This window comes from Schistocerca americana, chromosome 8, assembly GCF_021461395.2.
Source record: "Schistocerca americana isolate TAMUIC-IGC-003095 chromosome 8, iqSchAmer2.1, whole genome shotgun sequence".
NCBI lineage: Eukaryota > Metazoa > Arthropoda > Insecta > Orthoptera > Acrididae > Schistocerca > Schistocerca americana.
This window is the reverse complement of record NC_060126.1, coordinates 519,655,898-519,674,676: the sequence shown is the minus strand read 5'-3', so window position 1 is coordinate 519,674,676 and position 18,779 is coordinate 519,655,898. Positions and strand designations below refer to the sequence as shown.

The 18,779-nt window shown below is 41.4% G+C and overlaps 1 protein-coding gene across 4 annotated transcripts in view; it reads left to right on the top strand.

The window, feature by feature from the left end:
• Positions 1–18,779, top strand: part of LOC124545973 (fructose-bisphosphate aldolase) — a 136,450-nt gene that overhangs the window by 98,873 nt on the left and 18,798 nt on the right. For all 4 annotated transcript variants that reach the window (XM_047124939.1, XM_047124936.1, XM_047124937.1 and 1 more), the window contains exon 3: positions 11,592–11,787. In XM_047124939.1, the coding sequence (XP_046980895.1) occupies positions 11,592–11,787 (196 nt within the window). The remainder of the gene's footprint in view (positions 1–11,591; positions 11,788–18,779) is intronic.

Sequence of the window (18,779 nt, the reverse complement as noted above, 5' to 3'; positions counted from 1 at the left end):
ACAAGTCCTTACCTGGCTGCATCTGCAAGTATTTGATCCACATCATCCCATAAAGTATGCCGTGGCACTGGTGATAGACGTGCACCCGGCTTGGATTTTTATCTGTCGAGTCTGCACTCGGCTTAAGTTTCTGCTGTAAATTATTGGATAGACATATTTCATTGTCAGTCATGCCAAATTTAATTTAATAAGAAAGCTACAAAAAAATTTTGATCCTTGTTTATGTTTGAGGCCATTTACGAAAAAAAGTTCTTTGCCCATTTTTAAACAATTTCTTAACATACCTTGTAATTTACATTTAATAGAATAAGAACATAGAGACTGATCATGATAACTTTTTAATAAAACAAAGCCTGCCATATACTTTCTATAGTTAGCTTCTCTATTTGCAGAAACTGTAAGGGGGTCCACAGTCACACAAGGGGTGATCCCTGTGGTTAATGGGTCCAGGCAGACAGGTTTTTTAGGTTAAAGCCACAGTCCAGACAGATGAAAATCAAGATAAATAGAATAAAAGAAACATCACATACAGTTAATAGGGTAAAGCTAAGGGCGGTATCAACATACTTAATCAAAATATCAGGGGAATAAAAAATAAAGTAGATGAGCTATTAGTGTGTTTGGATGACCTCAAAAATAACAATGAGATTGATATACTCCGCCTGTCTGAACATTATGTAACTGTGGGCATAGATAGTGTCAGTATAAGTGGGTATAATAGATATAGGATGGATGAAGGAGGAGTTGCCATTTTCATAAAACAAGGGTATAAATGCAAAACTGTAGAAGTAAGCAAATTTTGTGTTGATCAGCACTTTGAGGTTTGTGCATGTGAACTTCAGCTATATAATGTAGTATTGATATTAGCAACAGTGTACAGGTCCTCATTAGGAGACTGGGAGCTGATCATAAAAAAAGTTTGACTCCCTATTATGCTGTCTGTCAGACAAAAAGAAGAAGTTATTAATCTGTGGTGATTTCAAAGTAAACTTTCTAAGTAATTTTGATAGGAAAGGTGAACTAGAAGTGTTATTAACAACATATAACTTAGAATCAGTGATCAATTTCCCTACACGTATAGGTCAGGACAGTAGCACACTAATATATAATGTATTTGTACAGAAAGAGGATGTAAAACAAACATGGACTTTCCCTGTGGTCAGACCACGATGCACAACTGATTAACTTTCAAAACCTAACAAGGTGTACGGTTCAGAAACAATTAAGTAAAAGTGTGAGGTCACTCAATGCGGTACCTATACAGCACTTCAGAGAAAGCTTAAGAAATGTTAATTGGGGAGATGTATATAATGAGCCAAATGCTAGTGATAAGTGCAGCATATTTCTTGATAAATTTATGTCCCTCTTTGAACATTGTTTCCCATAGAAAATTACTAAGTGTAACACCACACACTTCTCAAAGAGACCTTAGACTACTACAGGTATTAAAGTGTCTTCATAAAGAGAAAGAAAACTGTATGAGACAGCAAGAACTAGTAAAGATCTAGAAGTAGCTTTACACTATAAAAATTATTGTAACATACTGAGAAAAGTTGTAAGGAAATAAAGAAATATGTAAATTAGAGAAGAAATTAACAACTCTGGCAATAAAATCAAATCAATATGGAATGTTGTTAGAAGGGAGACAGGAAAATTAACCACTGGGGTAGGTAGTGTTACTGTTTGAGAGAACGAGACCATCCTAACCAACAGTACACAAGTAGCTAATGTATTTAACAACCATTTCTTAAGTGTAGGAGAAAAAATTGGTGGGAGCAGTTCAAAAGAAAAATCTAGGCAGTACATGGAAGAGTCTGTTTCGAAAAAAATTAGATTAAGTTTCATCTAACAACCTCTTGTGAAATAAGTAAAATTATTAAATCTCTGAAAAATAAATGTTCTGTTGGAGTAGATGACATCTCTAATAAGATATTAAAACAATGTGGAGCAGTTTCAGCTGATGTTCTGAGTCACATATGTAATGCATCACTAGCTCAAGGTATTTTCCCAGGCAGGTTAAAATATGCCATTGTCAGGCCTCTCTACAAAAAGGGGGACACCACAGATGTCAATAATTATTGACCAGTATCCTTGCTTACAGCATTCTCAAAAATCTTTGAGAAAGTAATGTACTCAAGAGTGGTTAGCCATCTCAACAGTAATGGGATACTTAGTAAATCACAGTTCGGATTTCAAAAATGCTGTTCCACTGAGACAGCAATATACAGTTTCACTGCCCACATGATAGAGTCTTTAAATAGTAAAATGTCACCAATAGGAGAGTCTTTAAATAGTAAAATGTCACCAATAGGAATTTTCTGTGACTTGTCCAAAGCATTTGATTGTGTGAGTCATGACATTATGTTAGAGAAATTACAATTCTATGGCATAAATGGAATAGCATATGAGTGGTTTAAGTAATACCTACAGAACAGGAAGCAAAAAGTTTTCTTATATGGGTCAAGTGATTTAAATAAGTTTGCCACTTCAGCTAACGGGGGTGAAATTACATTAGGTGCCCACAGGGCTGTTCTTCATATATGTGAACGACCTCCCTTCCTATCTGAAACAGGAAGCTGAACTGACACTGTTTGCTGATGATACAAGCATCATTATTAATCCAGTAAAAGAAAGTCCAATTGAAAATGATACAAATAAGGTTTTTGGAAAAGTCATTAATTGGCTTTTTGCCTGTGGGCTTGCTCTAAACGTTGAAAAAACACAGTACATCCAATTTTCTGCTGGAAACTGTACAGTTCCTTCGATATATATAACACAACGGAAGTCAGTAGACAGGGTAGAGCATACTAAGTTTTTGTGTACATATAGATGAGAATCTTAATTGAAGAATTCATATTTTGGATTTCCTAAAGTGACTAGGTTCAGCAACTTTTGCGATCAGAATAATTGCCAATTTTGAGGATATAGAAATTAGTAAGCTAACATACTTTGCAGACTTTCACTCTCTGATGTCATATGGAATAATATTCTGGGGTAACTCAACGCTTAGGCAAAAGGTATTCACTGCTCAAAAGAAAGTAGTTAGAATAATGTGTGGGGTTCATAGTCGCACATCTTGCAGGCATCTTTTTAAAAGATTGGGGTTCTTACAACAGCCTGACAATACATCTACTCACTAATGAAATTTGTTCTCAACAACATGGACCAGTTTAAAAACAATAGTGATATTCATGATTATAATACCGGAAAAAAGGAAGACTTACACTATCCTTTGCTCAACCTATCTTTGGCGCAGAAAGGGGTAAAATATGCTGCTATTAAAAGTTTTGACAAATTACCAGATGAAATAAGGTGTCTGACAGGCAGCAGTAATAGCTTCAAAAATAAATTGAAATCATATCTCCTTGACAACTCCTTCTATACCATAGATGAATTCTTGGATAGGAATAAATAAATCTATAAATATAGTATATGCATTTTGTGCCATTTAAGGGAATGGGGTAAGTAATAGAAATATTAATCTTTAGGGAAAAATTCCACGTGGAAAAAATATATATAAAAAACAAAGATGCTGTAACTTACCAAACGGGAAAGCGCTGGTAGATACACAATAAAAAACTCACAAACACACACACACACACACACACACACACACACACACACACACACACACACACACACACACAATTTCAAGCTTCCGCAACCCAAGGTTGCTTCATCAGGAAGGAGGGAAGGAGAGGGAAAGATGAAAGGATGTGGGTTTTAAGTGAGAGGGTAAGGAGTCATTCCAATCCCTGGAGTGGAAAGACTTACCTTAGGGGGAAAAACTTACCTTAGGGGTAAGTCCTTTTTCTCCCTAAGGTAAGTCTTTCCGCTCCCACGATTGGAATGACTTCTTACCCTCTCCCTTAAAACCCACATCCTTTAGTCTTTCCCTCTCCTTCCCTCTTTCCTGATGAAGCAACCTTGGGTTGTGAAAGCTTGAAATTTGTGTTTGTGTGTTTTTTATTGTGTCTACGTACCAGCGCTTTCCCATTTGGTAAGTTACAGCATCTTTGTTTTTTTGTTTCATATGTGCATTTCTTCCGCAATTGACACATTCCACATCATAACGGCTACCGTACCGTGGGATTGATCAATGGATCATGCAACCAACTAACTATGTCCACACAAAATTAAAACATTATGCAATAATTACTGAAACAATTTGTGAAATTTTCTGCAGAACATATCCTTAATGTTATGAAGTCAAGTCATTTTGTAAAATCATCTGTTGTAACAGGTTGATTATTCTTAAATGTCAATCAGATCTGTTTATCCTGTGTACTTCAAGCCATGTCAATGGCCGCACTTCCGTGCCAGGGATTTGCACTGTGTACTTTTCAATATGCTTAATAGAAACTTTGATAGAATCACAGACACTCCCCCTCCCCTTCCTTCAAGTAACCCTTTATCTGTTCATTGTGTTTTTCTTCTTCCTTCTGATCACTTCATACCAGTTTTCACTCTTCTAGCTTGGAATTCTTCCATATTGAATGATTTTTCCCTAAACCTTTATAAGTTGTTTCGTCAGCTGATATATAATTTTTTCCCCTAAATTCTTTTTAGGACTCCGTACCTCAGTTGGTAAAAATGGAACCCTTAAAGGATCAAATTGTCTGTCTGTTCGACCGTTAAGATCTTTTTTTATCGCGAACAGGCAGAGGTGTGAAACTGAAATTTGTCACATACTGTAGTCTACAGTTCCCTGCTAGAGTAAAGCTTGTAAGTCAGTACAATAAAAAGATACAACCATATGTCACATATGCTGGTTTTCGCAAACTATCATCGAAACCTATAGGTGAAAAATTTATACACATCAGGCCTGATGGTATAGCAGTCAAGTGTGTGCCAGGAAGCAGAGGGTGCAGGATCAAGTCTTGGTTGAACTATGTACTTTTCAGTCTTTGTTTTTACCTAGCCTTCAGCTGCCAACAGTGTGAGATGTCAACAGAAATGACACGGGATTTGGATTCCACGTTAAACAGTAGGTCCCCCTATATCCAGTTGGATAACTGGGGTAGGTAGGACACACAAAAGTTGTCAAAGTGGTGTCCAGTAGAAAGACTTGCTCCAGGCCATTGAGCCACATGAAATTAGTATTATTATCTGTGTATGTAATTGAATTTTTACGGAACCCTCAGAACATGACTCCCACTTACACTTGTCCGGTTTATTGATTCGTGGATCCATCTTGACATCTTATTCCACAAACATTTGAAGGCCTTTTTGGTTAATCTACTCTCTTTCATTTGTATAAATATCCAAAATGTTCCAGTATTCTTTTTCTCATTACTTCTGGTATATTTTCTACTGTATTGACGTGTATTGGGTTACAAGTGCCCCCCAGACAAAACTTCTCCAAGGCATGTTCGAAACTTCCTCCTAATGTCACTTTCATCTTTTGTAGCTGTCATAAAAATGTTCCGAAATTTTGGGTTACATTCTTTGACTTCTGCAGTTAAGATAAACGTCTCTTACATGCCACACTGCTTCTCAGAGATTTTAATTATCGATACATGATCAGGACGTGGTTTTTACTGAGAAACTGCTCCTAATACTTCTAAGATTTGGTCCTTCTTTGCCGTAAGTTCAGATGCTAAACAGAATGTCACAATATTTATAGTGGTCACTTCTTGTTCCCTTGAATCGTCAGATATTTGAATGAATTTTTTTTTCCTCCCAGCAAAGTAATAATTAGAAAGGGCGCGTAGTGATGAGGGCTGAAGTGTGTTCTGAAGCTTTACTGAAACTTGGGCTGGAGAAGATATGTAGCTATTGGCTACAACTTTGATTTGGTACGTGGCACCTTATCAGTTAAATACTAACTAAAGAAGTCCAAAATTTTAGTTTGAGTTAAAGTCCGGTTGACAGTGAAATGGTATAAAGATCCATGTGAGATGATTTTGATGTTTTCAAAAACCATGTTTTTAACAGATCAAATCCTAAGCCTTCCTGGTTTGTTAGCATTGCCACGATACTGTTGTAAAGCTCTTGTTATTTCTTCTTCCATTCTTTTTAACTGTGTTTAAGGCTATTCTGCCTTCAGTCCTTCCATTGTTTTATGTGTGATTATTTTCTTTCTATAAACCTTTGACAGACAAACATGAAAACCTTAGTTTTCCTGTAAATTGTATTTTTAATAGATTCTCCTCCCTTCAGTAGTGTTTCCCACATCCACGTTAGTCATAAATCTTCGGATGTGTTATTGGAACTCTTCAACACTTTTTACTTTGGTTGTTTGCACCATTTGATGTCGCTCGGAAATTTAAGGTGGTTGTTGTATTGTTTTAATTGACTTCCAGAACTTGTAGCACCGCAGTCGAGCCTTTAATGCTAATGAAAACCATCTAGGCCATCAGGTGTGTTGTTGGGCAATAGTCACATCCAGCTGACTAAAGTTTGTCATGCCTTACTCTCGATGGACCTATAACAAGCAATGTTAGAACACATGTGATATCTCATGTCTCATTGAAAAATGGAAGGAGGGTACATTTCAGGAAGTATCCCTGATCCGTACACAAAATACTGAACCCCACAGGGGGCTTGAGGTTCTTTCGTGAGTTCGCGCAAGGCGTCCACGGGCCCCCAAGCTATTGCAGCCTATTCTTCCTTCCTGGGCTGTATTTCCTTCCCTGTGCCCCTCCCTTCCCATCCTAACTCCTTCCCTGCTTCCCCCTCCTCCTCCGCTGCCCCCTCCTCCTCCGCTGCCCCCTCCTTCCCCCCCCCCCCCTCTCTCTCTCTCTCTCTCTCTCTCTCTCTCTCTCTCTCTCTCCCCCCCCCCCTCCCTCTCTCTCTCTCTCTCTCTCTCTCTCTGTGTTCTTACTTATGTTTACCTGGCTATTCATCTGATTTCCTGTCTTGCAGTTTTGATCCCCTTGCCTTTTCTCTTTCATCCTTGCTTTTTGGTACTTTTGGTCCCATTTGGGATTTGACCTCCACTTCTAAATTTTCTATTTTTATTGTGAGTCGTTTGGGGAAGAGCTCCCTTCCTAGTGTCCGTGGTGTGGATTCCTCTCCCAGTCCCTTCCTCGCCGTAGCCCCCTCTGCCCCGCTAGGTCACCAGCATGTGTAGCCAGTCTGTGTGGTGGGGCTGTTATGTACCCATCTGGCTGAGCCCTGTGACAAAACAGGAATCACATTTCTGATACTAAAGCTGTTGCCTCACCACATACGCCAAGGAGTGGTTGCTTGTCATTCTGGAGCACTGGAACTCTCAGCAATGATCGCCATGTCAGGCTTGGGTTGAAATATTTTCCTAGCTGCCTGGTCTGTCCTAGAACAGACGGGGCACGTTCACCACCACAAAGCTGCTACTTTTTGTGGAAAATATCGTAGACAAGTTTGGCAAAATAGAATCTCTCAGTAGGATGTGGTCGGGTTCCCTGTTGATCAAAAGGTGTTCTATTACCCAATCTGCAGCTCTTTGTGCTTGTGATCATATTGGTGACATCCTGGTGTCCACCACATCTCACCAGTCTTTGAGACATTTTTCATAGGCACCTCATCCTTCAAACCGATAAGAAGTCGGGGCCAATCTGGAATGATGGGACGTTCATTTAGTTCGGCGTGTGCTGAAAGCTCTTAAGGACAACTGCACTGATACTGGAGCCTGTATTTTAGCTTTCGAGGGAGATAACCTCCGAAGGTCAAGGTTGGTTATGTGTTGTTGGTGTGATGTGAAGCCTTATGTCCCATCACCCACGAGATGCTTTCGGTGCTTGCATTTCAGGCTCATCTTCCCATTATACAGTGGATTCTCTGTGTGGTGACTGTGGACACCTGCTCTATGAGGGGAGCTCTTCTGTCCTGCCATCTGTGTATTGTAGAGCATCTCAAAGAATATATTTATTCATCATAAATACACCTCGACATGTGAACCATTTGTAGCATGAAGAATACTGAGTCTATATTCAATTTCTTGCCGAGTTCTTTGTAACATTTCCTCTGTTGTTGTTGTTGTTGTTGTTGCAATCGCATTAGTGATACAGTGTTGCAATGTAGGAATATCATCCACTTTGGTCGCATACACGCAGTCCTTCATAAATCCCCAAATGAAGAAATCAAGTGCCATAATGTCGGGTGAACATGGTGGTAGTCCTCAGAGTCCGATCCAACGATTGGGAAATTTCCTATCCAGGAACTTGTGAACAGCCTTGACCAATGCGGCAGAGCTCCATCTTGTTGAAAAATGATGTTGGGTTGCAAGTCTTGTATCTGCGGGTACACAAACTACTCCAACATTTCCAGATCCACGTTCCACAAAGAAGAACGGTCCAACAATTTTGTTATGCATTAGCCGGCACCAGACATTTAGTTTAGGGCTATCACAAACATGTTCAATGACAACGCGCAGATTTTGCGAACCCCAAATCCGAACATTATGCCTATTAACCCTTCCTGATAGATGAATGGTTGCCTCATCTAAGAATAAACATCTTTCCAGAAAGCTGGCATCGAGTCAGTATGCTGCAGCATATTCACAGCAAATTGTTGTTAGCACGGTTTGTCGTTCGGCGTCAGATGTTGCAGAATTTGCACTTTATAAGCACACATACAAAGACACTGGTGAACTACACAATGCAGTGTTGATCGAGGTACATCAGGTTGCGTAGATGCTTGACAAATTGACTTATGTGGGCTTCTGAGAAACGTTTTTCTGATGTCCTCCCCCTGTCTCTTCTGAAACTCTGTAACGTGCATCGCCAGAATGTTTCAGAACACTTCATGTTGCCAGAAACTTCCTACACCACTCCTTAATTGTTTTCACATCAGGTGGATCACATTCATACACACGATGATAATTTATTCGCACAGTAATTGGTGATTTTGTTTCTGCAAACCACACTACTGCTTTGTGTGCGCTGCCGTGGAGTCACCATTTTCACTTCGTGCGACCGTGCTGCACTCTGGCAATAATACTTGGCACTTCTGATGTGGGAATTTTTGAATTCTTTGAGATGCTCTACAATGTGGTGCATTTTTCATTGTCCCTCCTGGGGCCTTGAAATCGGGGAGGTTTGAGTGGGACACCCTGTATAGTGTGGTGAGGGTGACAGTATGCTTTGGTGGTGGTGCTGGTGCTGGTGCCCCACCACGTGTAGCATTTCTGGAGCACCCCTGCTCTCCCTGTTTCCACCCACCCTTCTCCCGTCCTTTCCTCTTCCCACCACCCTGACATCTATTTTACCTCTTTATTTGCGTGTTATCCCATTCCCTTGACTGGACCGTGGTGTTTGTGTTGTTCCTCCCCTCATTCCTGCCATCCTAAATCACGGGACCAATAACCTCACTGTTTGGTCCCCTCCCCCAAATCAACCATCCAACAAAATAATGAAAAGTGTGGGAAATGTGACTTCTCTTGGAGAACCATTTACCTCTACTAGCAAATTACCTCTTACAAAGTAAATCAGCTGTGGAAAGCTCAGTTACTGAAGAACATACTGACACACTTAGCTTTGTGAATTTTAAAATTTTCCCGGCGAAGTGACTGTTCAAACAAATTTTGGACTTGCAGCCGGTCGTCGTCCAATACTTCGCACGATATTTCAACTGGGCTCCTGCCAGTCACCTTCAGGTGAACCATCGCAGACTGGTGAAAACGTCCTCCGTTCCGCAATATATAGAGTACTGTAACTATTCTGCGCATGCGTCGAAAATTTGATAGATGAAACACACTGCCCACCAGCAGCACCCTCACTGGTGGAATAGCAGAACTCAGTCGCCCTCTGCGTTGCTGTTTGCCACGGCCGTCGACGCACTCTGTCGTCTTCAATTTGAGCAAATCGTGGAGATGATGGGATTCCGTGCACTGTCCAGCTGGTAGCCGCTGTCACGGTTTAACAGATTTTCCGCCAGATTTTACAAGATACCGTGCCAATGTGGTATGGCTTACATAGGTGAAACGACACAAACCGTGAAGGAATGCTGCACTGAACATCAACGTTTTACCCACCTTTTGCAGCCAAGCAAGTCCGCTATTGCTGAACATTGTATTTCTACTGGACATTCAGTGGAGTTTGAGAAAACAATGATTTTGTCCACAGCAACATCATTCTGGGACTCCATTATTAAAGAATCCGTAGAAATACAACTGGCAGAAAATCTGTTAAACCATAACAGCGGCTACCAGCTGGACAGTGCATGGAATCCCATCATCTCCATGATTTGCTCAAATCGAAGACAACAGAGTGTGTTGACAGCCGTGGCAAACAGCATCGCAGAGGGCGACTGAGTTCCGCTATTCCACCAGTGAAGGCACTGCCGGCGGGCAGTGTGTTTCATCTATCAAATTTTTGACGCATGCGCAGAATAGTTACAGTACGCTATATATTGCGGAATGGAGGACGTTTTCGACAGTCTGAGACGGCTCACCTGAAAGTGACTGGTAGGTGCCCAGTTGAAATATCGTGCGAAGTATTGGACGCTGACCGGCTGCAAGCCCGAAATTTGTTTCAACACACTTAGCTTTAGTAGGATAGTGGTCAAGTGGGTATTGTACCAGTGAAAAGGTAAAAAAAGTGGAAAGGAAGAAGGAGTGTGCTGCGTGCAGAAGACCACGAAAGGAACAGTGGCAGGCACAACAAACTTTTATGGAAGTATTATGCGATTCTGGCTATATTGAGTGCATTATGTCCAAATCACCAATACCCACATATCTGTAGATGTTTCAGAATATCCATTACAAGGAGATTTGGCTTGTCAGTAATACGTGTAGGGGCAAGCATAGTATATACCATGTTAGCTAAAGCTGATGTGATGTGTGGCACCTGCCATCCGGTCTGTCAGACACAGGAGTCTGCTCAACAGTCCACTGATAATTACATAGGGTTGTATGCACCTAAAAAAGACTTATTTGTTAAACTGTCTATCTACCATGGAACCACTTAGGACACAAAGATCTGGTGACACATAGCCAGGCCACGTTATCCTGAGGCATTGGGGAAAAAAGTGGCTTAAAGTACAGAGTGACAAGATGTTTAAATTGAAATAGACTATCTGTTCATGATCTAGCTCTTTTCTAAAACTACCTCCTGTTATAGTGAAGTGTTGTCAACACCACCAGATAGGACACTCCCTGATGACATACAGTTTCCTTCTATGGTGTTCAGTGCTTGTAGTGTGGACTCATGTGTATCCCACACCGTTATTTTTTGTACAGTGTGGGTATCGTTATGTTGTAATTTGTGTAGCTCTTGACATTTGGCAGATGGGAAACAAGAAGTAAATTTAGTATTAGAATTATATACCATTATGAGGCAGCTGTGGGTGTAACTTTCTGTGTAGTGAGTAGCTACTAATATTTTAGTTACATTTGTTTTCACACTGATGGGCACTGGCCATTACTTATGTACCAGAAAAGAAGCTTAGAGAAACTGATCATTCTGGACAAGAATTTGTCAAAATGGCTCTCAAATCAGACACTTGCATTGTATGGGCTGAGCTGCCTTGAACACACCTTATAAACTGACTCAAAGCTTTAACTTGCTACTGTCTACCATCCATTCCTTCTAACCTTATTTACTGATAGTTTTATTTAAAGCAAACTCAGCTTTTCTTCATCTCTTAATCACATTCTTGTCTGTCCACAGCTGCTTTTCACAGCGGATCCTTCTGTGGGTGAAAATATCTCTGGTGTCATCCTTTTCCACGAAACCCTCTATCAGAAGGCAGATGATGGAACTCCTTTTGTGGAGCTACTAAAGCAGCGCAACATCATTCCTGGCATAAAGGTTGACAAGGGCGTTGTTCCATTGTTCGGCTCTGAGGATGAGTGCACCACTCAGGGTAAGTTTTAAATCTTTGAGCCTTTCCATTCAGTATTAAATTCCTTTTGAGAGAGTATATTGTGGCTTTAACAAATGACTGTACATCATTGTCAGAGTCATAAGAAACTATTCATTAAGGGAAAGGTAATTATGTTTTCCAAACTGTAATGTTGCCTAATTAAGTACTTTAGAGCTAAATTAATTTGCCTTGTACACTTTGATATTGAACCGGGTAGTAAATTATTTGTTGTCCTTGTATGCCACACCGGTGAAAGAAATTAACGTAATTGTTAGCTGCAAATGATACTTGTTTTAATTGGAGATTCTGTGAATAAAGAGTTAAGGGGGGAAACCACGTTAGGAGGCTGTTTGACACTGATTTTTTGGGATTTTTTTGGGGTTTGAAGAATTAATTAGAATTTAATTAAATTTTGACATATTTTCATTCATATTACGAACAGTTGTTCTGAATTTTTTAGAATAATTTCAGCCAAAAATAACAAAGTTACACTGTGATTTCCACTGAAGGTTGTGAGTATAACTCTACAGTTGCATGCAGTGTACCCATTCTGATTTTCATCTGCATTCAAAAAGGTTTTGATTTTACATTAATAACTTATTTTCTAAGAATATGGATCTCAATGCGGGTGAAAATAATGTTAATTAAAAAGTTTGCAGGCGTTGGAGCAGTTTACTTAGATTTTTCACAATTTTTTTACTCTAATTATGCAAAGAAAAATACCTTAAAATCATGATACTATCTCACAAATTGGTTCATATAATTTGTAATTTTATAAAGAATAATACTACCAATTTTCCTAGTGATTGGTTCTGTACCTTTTGAGTTGGACTGCACGCAAATATGAAAAAGGTCATTTCGAGGTAAATGCGTTTGAAAAATAAATTCTTGGAAACTAGAAATTCAAGGAAGTGTAATGTAAAATGCTTATTGATTAATCTGCGATTCCAGCACCCTATAGTAATCCTCCTCCTTCCTCATAGGCTTCGTTTTGTGCTTGCAGCAGTGCTTTCCGACCCTCCTTCGATTCCAATGAACTAAGTCGATTCTGCTGGCTCACGTGATTGAAGCTTTGCGTGCCTTGTTCATGACCATCAGAAGGGATGAATTTCCTTCATTGAATACGCCTGCTGCTAAATACGATGCCAATTCAGTGACTTTTAATCCGGAGTGCAAGTGTTCAGGAGCTAATCGCCAAGTAGTGGAATTAAAACTTTCATTCGCATTTTGTGTGCGACCACCTAACCATCTCTCCAGTAACTCTTCCCTTGATAAATTTTCATATATTGGAAGAGTTTCCTTCTGCACATCAGGGTGCAATGGCGTAGGGTGTAGTTCATTTTCCATTCCAAGAGCTGTTTGTTTCTGCCACTCACACCAGCTGTCTTCTCCCTCTGGGCAGTACTCGTGTTGAGGATTTTCGTCTGTGGAGATCATATGATAGTATGTCGCCATAATTGCTTTTTTCATGTCTTGCACACTCTCTCTATGTCTTCGAATCACTAGTCCATAATAAGTGATGAGCTTTTTCACTAATGACTTGGAGTTTGCCTTTTCCACCAAGCTTTTTAGTTTTTCAAATTTTTCGGAGCTGAGCCCCCATTCTCTTCTGGACGTGACCTGTGCATATGCCATGTGCGCTCGGTTCTATGCTCATAAAATCTAAACGAATGCGAATTTCGCTTTGAAATTTTGACAGCGTATTCTTGGATAGTTAAGCTAACAATTTATGCAATAAAAAAAATCTGATTTTCTTAAACCTCCTAATGTGGTTTCCCCCCTTAAACTACACACGTTGAATATGATTTGTATATGAAGTAATGTCATTACTCCTGAAGTAGGAGAATGTGACATGGGCAGTGGATACACCATCTGATCTGTCCAGTGCTAAGCACTGATTGTAGTTCATAAGTAATGCCATATCCTCATATACATATTATATTAAATTCTGGGTTTTCCGTTAATGCATATTTATATAATGATAATGAAGATAGTCTTAAAGAGAGAAATTACCCTGTGGATACTGAGCCATCTGACAATCAGAGCTCAGAACACTGCCAATGTAAGGGAGCATCTGGCACACTCTGAAGTGTGGTAAGATACCTTGGAAGTAAAGACATTTATTTTTTCATTCGTGCATTCATTCAGTTAGTTAATTAGTTTCATGTTCCATTGATCATTTTGCACAATAAATCACAATGTTGTGGAACAATGGAAACTCCACTTAGCAATATCAACAATGTACAAGGTGTACAACTTTGCTTCCGCCGTTTGCCGATAGGTAGCGACAACGGTAAGTAGTGGTCGAAAGAATCAGATCGCAGACGTCAGGCAGTTAGCTTGGACCTCAGTCAACAGAACCTCATTCAAACATTAGTCAATTTGTGTCTGCATCATAAAGTTGTTCTTGATTGAAAATGTCGGTTTACGAGCCTAATTCTCATCATTTGCGGGAGGTGTTACTGTTTTGTTTCTGTATGAAGAAAACAGCTGCTAGGTCTCAATGAATGCTCTCAAGTACGTATGGTAAGGATGCTATTAGCGAAAGAACATGTTGCAAGTTGTTTTAATGTCGTAGACCCGCATAGTGGTGGAAGAGAGAATGTTTTCAAAGATGCAAAATTGGAGACATTGCTTAGTGAAGACTTGCGTCAAACTCAAGAAGAATTGGCACAATTAGTGGGAGTGTCACAGCAAGCCATTTCAAAATGTCTCAAGGCTATGGGCATGATTCAGAAAGAAGGAACCTGGGTCCCATGTGACCTGAAACCAAGAGACATTGAATGGCGTTTGTGTGTTTGTTTACAGTTGCTTCAGAGGTGAAAACAGAAGGGATTTCTGCATCACATTGTGACCAGGAATGAAAAATGGGTTCATTATGATAACCCTAAACGCAAAAAATCGTGAGGATAATCCTGGCCATGCTTCCACGTTGATGGCCAAACCGAATATTCAAGGCTCCAAGATCATTCTCTGCATTTGGTCGGACCAGCTCGGCGTCGTGTAGTATGATGTGTTAGAACCAAGTGAACCAATCACAGGTGCTAGTTAGAACCAAGTGAAACAATCACAGGTGCTAGTTATCAAATGCAATTAATGCGTTTGAGCAGAGCATTAAAAGACAAAACGGCCGCAGTGAGAGGCACGATAAAGCGATTTTGCAGTTCGACAGCGCTCGACCCCATGTTACAAAAGAGGTCAAAATGTACTTGGAAACGTTAAAATGGGAAGTCCTACCCCACCCACCTTATTCTCCAGACATTGCTCCCTCTATCACCTGTTTAGATCAGTGGCTTGTGGCCTGGCTGACCAACACTTCCGATCTCATGAAGAAGTCAGATTGGATTGATTTGTGAATCACTTCAAATGATGAACAATTTTTTCAACGCGGGATTCGTACACTGCCCAAAAGATGGGATTCGTACACTGCCCAAAAGATGAGAGAAAGTAGTGGCTAGTGATGGAAAGTACTTTGAATTGATACATGTGTAACCAATTTGTTCCACTAAAACCTCAAATGTTGGGGAAAAAAGGGCGGAAGCAAAGTCGTACACCTTCTAGAAAAAGATAGATTTCTGCTTGCCGTAAAGAAGACACATTAAGTTGCAGACAGGCACAATTGAAAGACACTTACACAAAGCATTCAGCCACAGCCTTCATCACCAAAAGAGAGAGAGAGAGAGAGAGAGAGAGAGAGAGAGAGAGAGAGAGAGAAACAGTTACCATGCATACATACAAACAAACAAGCACACCTCATGCACACATGACCACCAATTTCGACAGCTCAGGCCAGAATGCAACTATCCCATGGGATGGCAGCAGCAATCTGGAGGGGATAGGGAAGGAGAAAGGGTAGTAGTGTAAGAGCGGGGCAGAAAGGCAGAGGAAAAATGTAGTGAAAAGGAGAGGAGTGGGGAAAGATGTGTGGTTGCATTGGCAGAGGGCAGCAAACATAGAGGTGTTGTAAGGATAACTCCTATCTGCGCAGTTCAGAAAAGCCAGTGGTGGTGGGGAGGATCCAGATGACTCGGATAGTGAAGCAGCCATTGAAATCAAGTATGTTGTACTACAGGGTGGTCTGCTTTGCTGTTGACCACAGTTTAATGGTCGCCATTCATCCTGGTGGACAGCTGGTTGGTTGTTGTAGCAATATAAAAAGCTGTGCACTGGCTGCAGCAGAGCTGGTAAGTGACATGGCTGCTTTTGCAGGTGGTCCAGCCTCTGATGGGGTAGGATATACCTGTGGCAGGGTGGAATAGGAAATCCTGGGTGTGTGGATTGGGCATGTATTGCACCTAGGTCTTTCACAAGGATATGATCCATGTGGCAAGGGGTTGGGATTGGGAGTGGCATAGGGATGGACTAGGATGTTATGGAGGTTGTGTGGGTGACAGAATGCCACTTGAGGAGGGCTGGGAAGGATCTCGGATAGGATTTACCTTATTGCAGGGCGTGATGATAGATAATCAAAGCCCTGGCGAAGGATGTGATGCAGTTTTTTCAGTCCAGGGTGGTACTTGGTGACAAAGGGGGCACTCCTTTGTGGTAGGTTCTTGGGGTTGGTCGGGGGATTGGGGTACGAGGAGAAATGGCATGGGAATTCTGTTTGCGGATTAGGTCTGGGGGATGGTGCCTGTCTTTGATGGCCGTGGTGAGACCCTCAGCATACTCAGCAAGGCAGTTCTTGTCACAGCAGATACACCAACCCCGGGTGGCCAGGCTGATTTTTTAATGTGAAATGAATGACAGATGTTGAAACACAGGTACTGTTTGTCGTTGGTGGGTTTAATGTGGACAGAGGTGCAGATAGAGCCATCAGAGAGTAGTTGGTCAACTTCTAGGAAGGTAGCACGCTGGGTTGAGGAGGATCACGTGAAGCGTCTGGGAGAGAAGGTGTCGAGGTTGTTAAGGAATGAAGACAAGGTGCCATGGCCCTGAATTCAAATCTTGAAGGTGTCATCAGTGAACCTAGACCAGACTAAGGGTTTGGCATTTTGGAAGGCTGGGAAGGTCTCTTCTACATCGCCCATAAACAGGTTGCCATTAGAGGGTGCCATGCATGTGTCCATGGCTGTGCCATGGACTTGTTTGTATATCTTCCCTGCTAAGGAGTAGTAGTTGCAGGTTAGGATAAAGTTAGTAAGGTATATAAGGAATGAGGTAGTGGGTTTGGATCCGAAGGACGTTTGGAAAGTTGATGTTCTGTAATTGTAAGACCACGGGCATTGAGGGATGTTGGTATATATGGAGGTGGCATCAGCAGTGACGAGTAGGTATCCAGACATTAAGGGGTGGGGGTGGTGGAGAGTCATTGAAGGAAGTGATTCCTATATTTGATGTTGGACGGTAGATTATGGGCAATTGGTTGGAGGTGTTGGTCAGTGAGGGCTGAAACTCTTTCAGTTGGAGCACAATAATCACCCACAGCGGCATGTCCCAGATCGTTGGCTTTCTAGATTTTTTTTTTTGGAGGGGGGGGGGGGGATATAGAAGATGTATGTGTGTGGGGTGTGTGAGCAGGGAAATGGATGCAGGGGAGAGGTTCTGGGGAGGGCCTATGGCTTTAAGTGGGCATTAGAGTTTGTGTTGGACCTCTTTGGATGGGATCATTCTGACAGAGTTTGTAGGTGGGGGAATTGGATAAATGGTAAAGGCATTCTGCCAGGTAGTCACTGTGATTCATAACAACATTGGTAGAACCTTTGTCTGTAGGTAGAATGATTAGGTCTGGATTTGTTTAGAGATTGTGTTTGGCTATTCTTTCTTTTGCTGAAAGTTTGGTATTCTGAGGAAGGGACCTGGGGAAGGATGGTGTGGCTAAATTGGGACTTAAGGAATTCCTGGAAGGTGACCAATGAGAGGTTGGAGGAGGGGGGAAAATGGGAAGGATCGTGGTTGGATGGTGGTATGAACTGGGAGAAGCCGGGTTCAGTGTTGAAATTAGGTTTGTTTTGGTTAGATGGATGCAAAGAATTGCTTCCATTGCAGGGATTGAGAGGAGGAAAATAGATTAGGTCTTTGACAAATCTACCATGGTTAAAGTTGGGTGTAGGCTAAAGATGAGATTTTTGGACAGGACTGAAACTACCGTGGAGCTCAGGGATTTGGTGGAAAGGTTAACAACAGTCTTTCGGGAATGTTTTGCATCTAGATTTGGTGGAGTGTTGGTAGGGAGTTTAGGCGGATGCGGCAAGTTGAAAAGGTCAGCTAGGCAAAGTTTAGGTGCTATGAGGGATGGACGAGGAGGAACACAGTGGGTAGGATAGGGGTTGTATAGTGGTGCCCTGAGGTAGCTATAGGATGTTAGTAGGTTGGATGACTTATCGAAGTGGTATCAGAAATACTCCTCTAGATGCTGGAGAGCAAGGGACTCAATTTCAGAGATGTGATGTGCGGAGTGTGGATTGCACAGTGATTGTATCTTTTGGGGGGGGGGGGGGGGGGGGTTCTGGGATGCCCTTGCCATGGAGATGTTTCTGCAGTACCTGGTTTGTGAGGGTCGGGACTGGCAGAACCTGAAATGGCGAAAGACATTGTGAAAGGAGGGGTGGGATCCACAGAAAGAAATTTTTTATGATTTAGGCAGCATTTGAGAAATAGGATGTGGAACTGGGTTTTAGCCAGGGAAAGTGATACTTTTCTGAACTGGTACAGAGAGATGGAGAGGGATCCATTGTGGCAGGAAAGGTGTAAAGGAAATGGAAATGACACTGAAATGGGCAAAACAGGTGTTGGTGGTTGAGAGGAGCTGGATAAGAGAAAAGAAAGCAGGCACGTCATTTACTAGCTCTGCTGAAGCCAGTGCGTAGCTTTTTATGTAGCCTCTTTGTTTGTTGCACTCTGCCAATGCACCAACCCAGCTTTCTATGCTCTTCTGCTTTTTTCCCCACCGTCCTGATCCGCAACCTTGTGACACTGTCCATTCTAGTCCCTTCACACTCCACCCGACAGCATTCTTCTGTCCCCCCACCCATACACCATAATACTTTCCT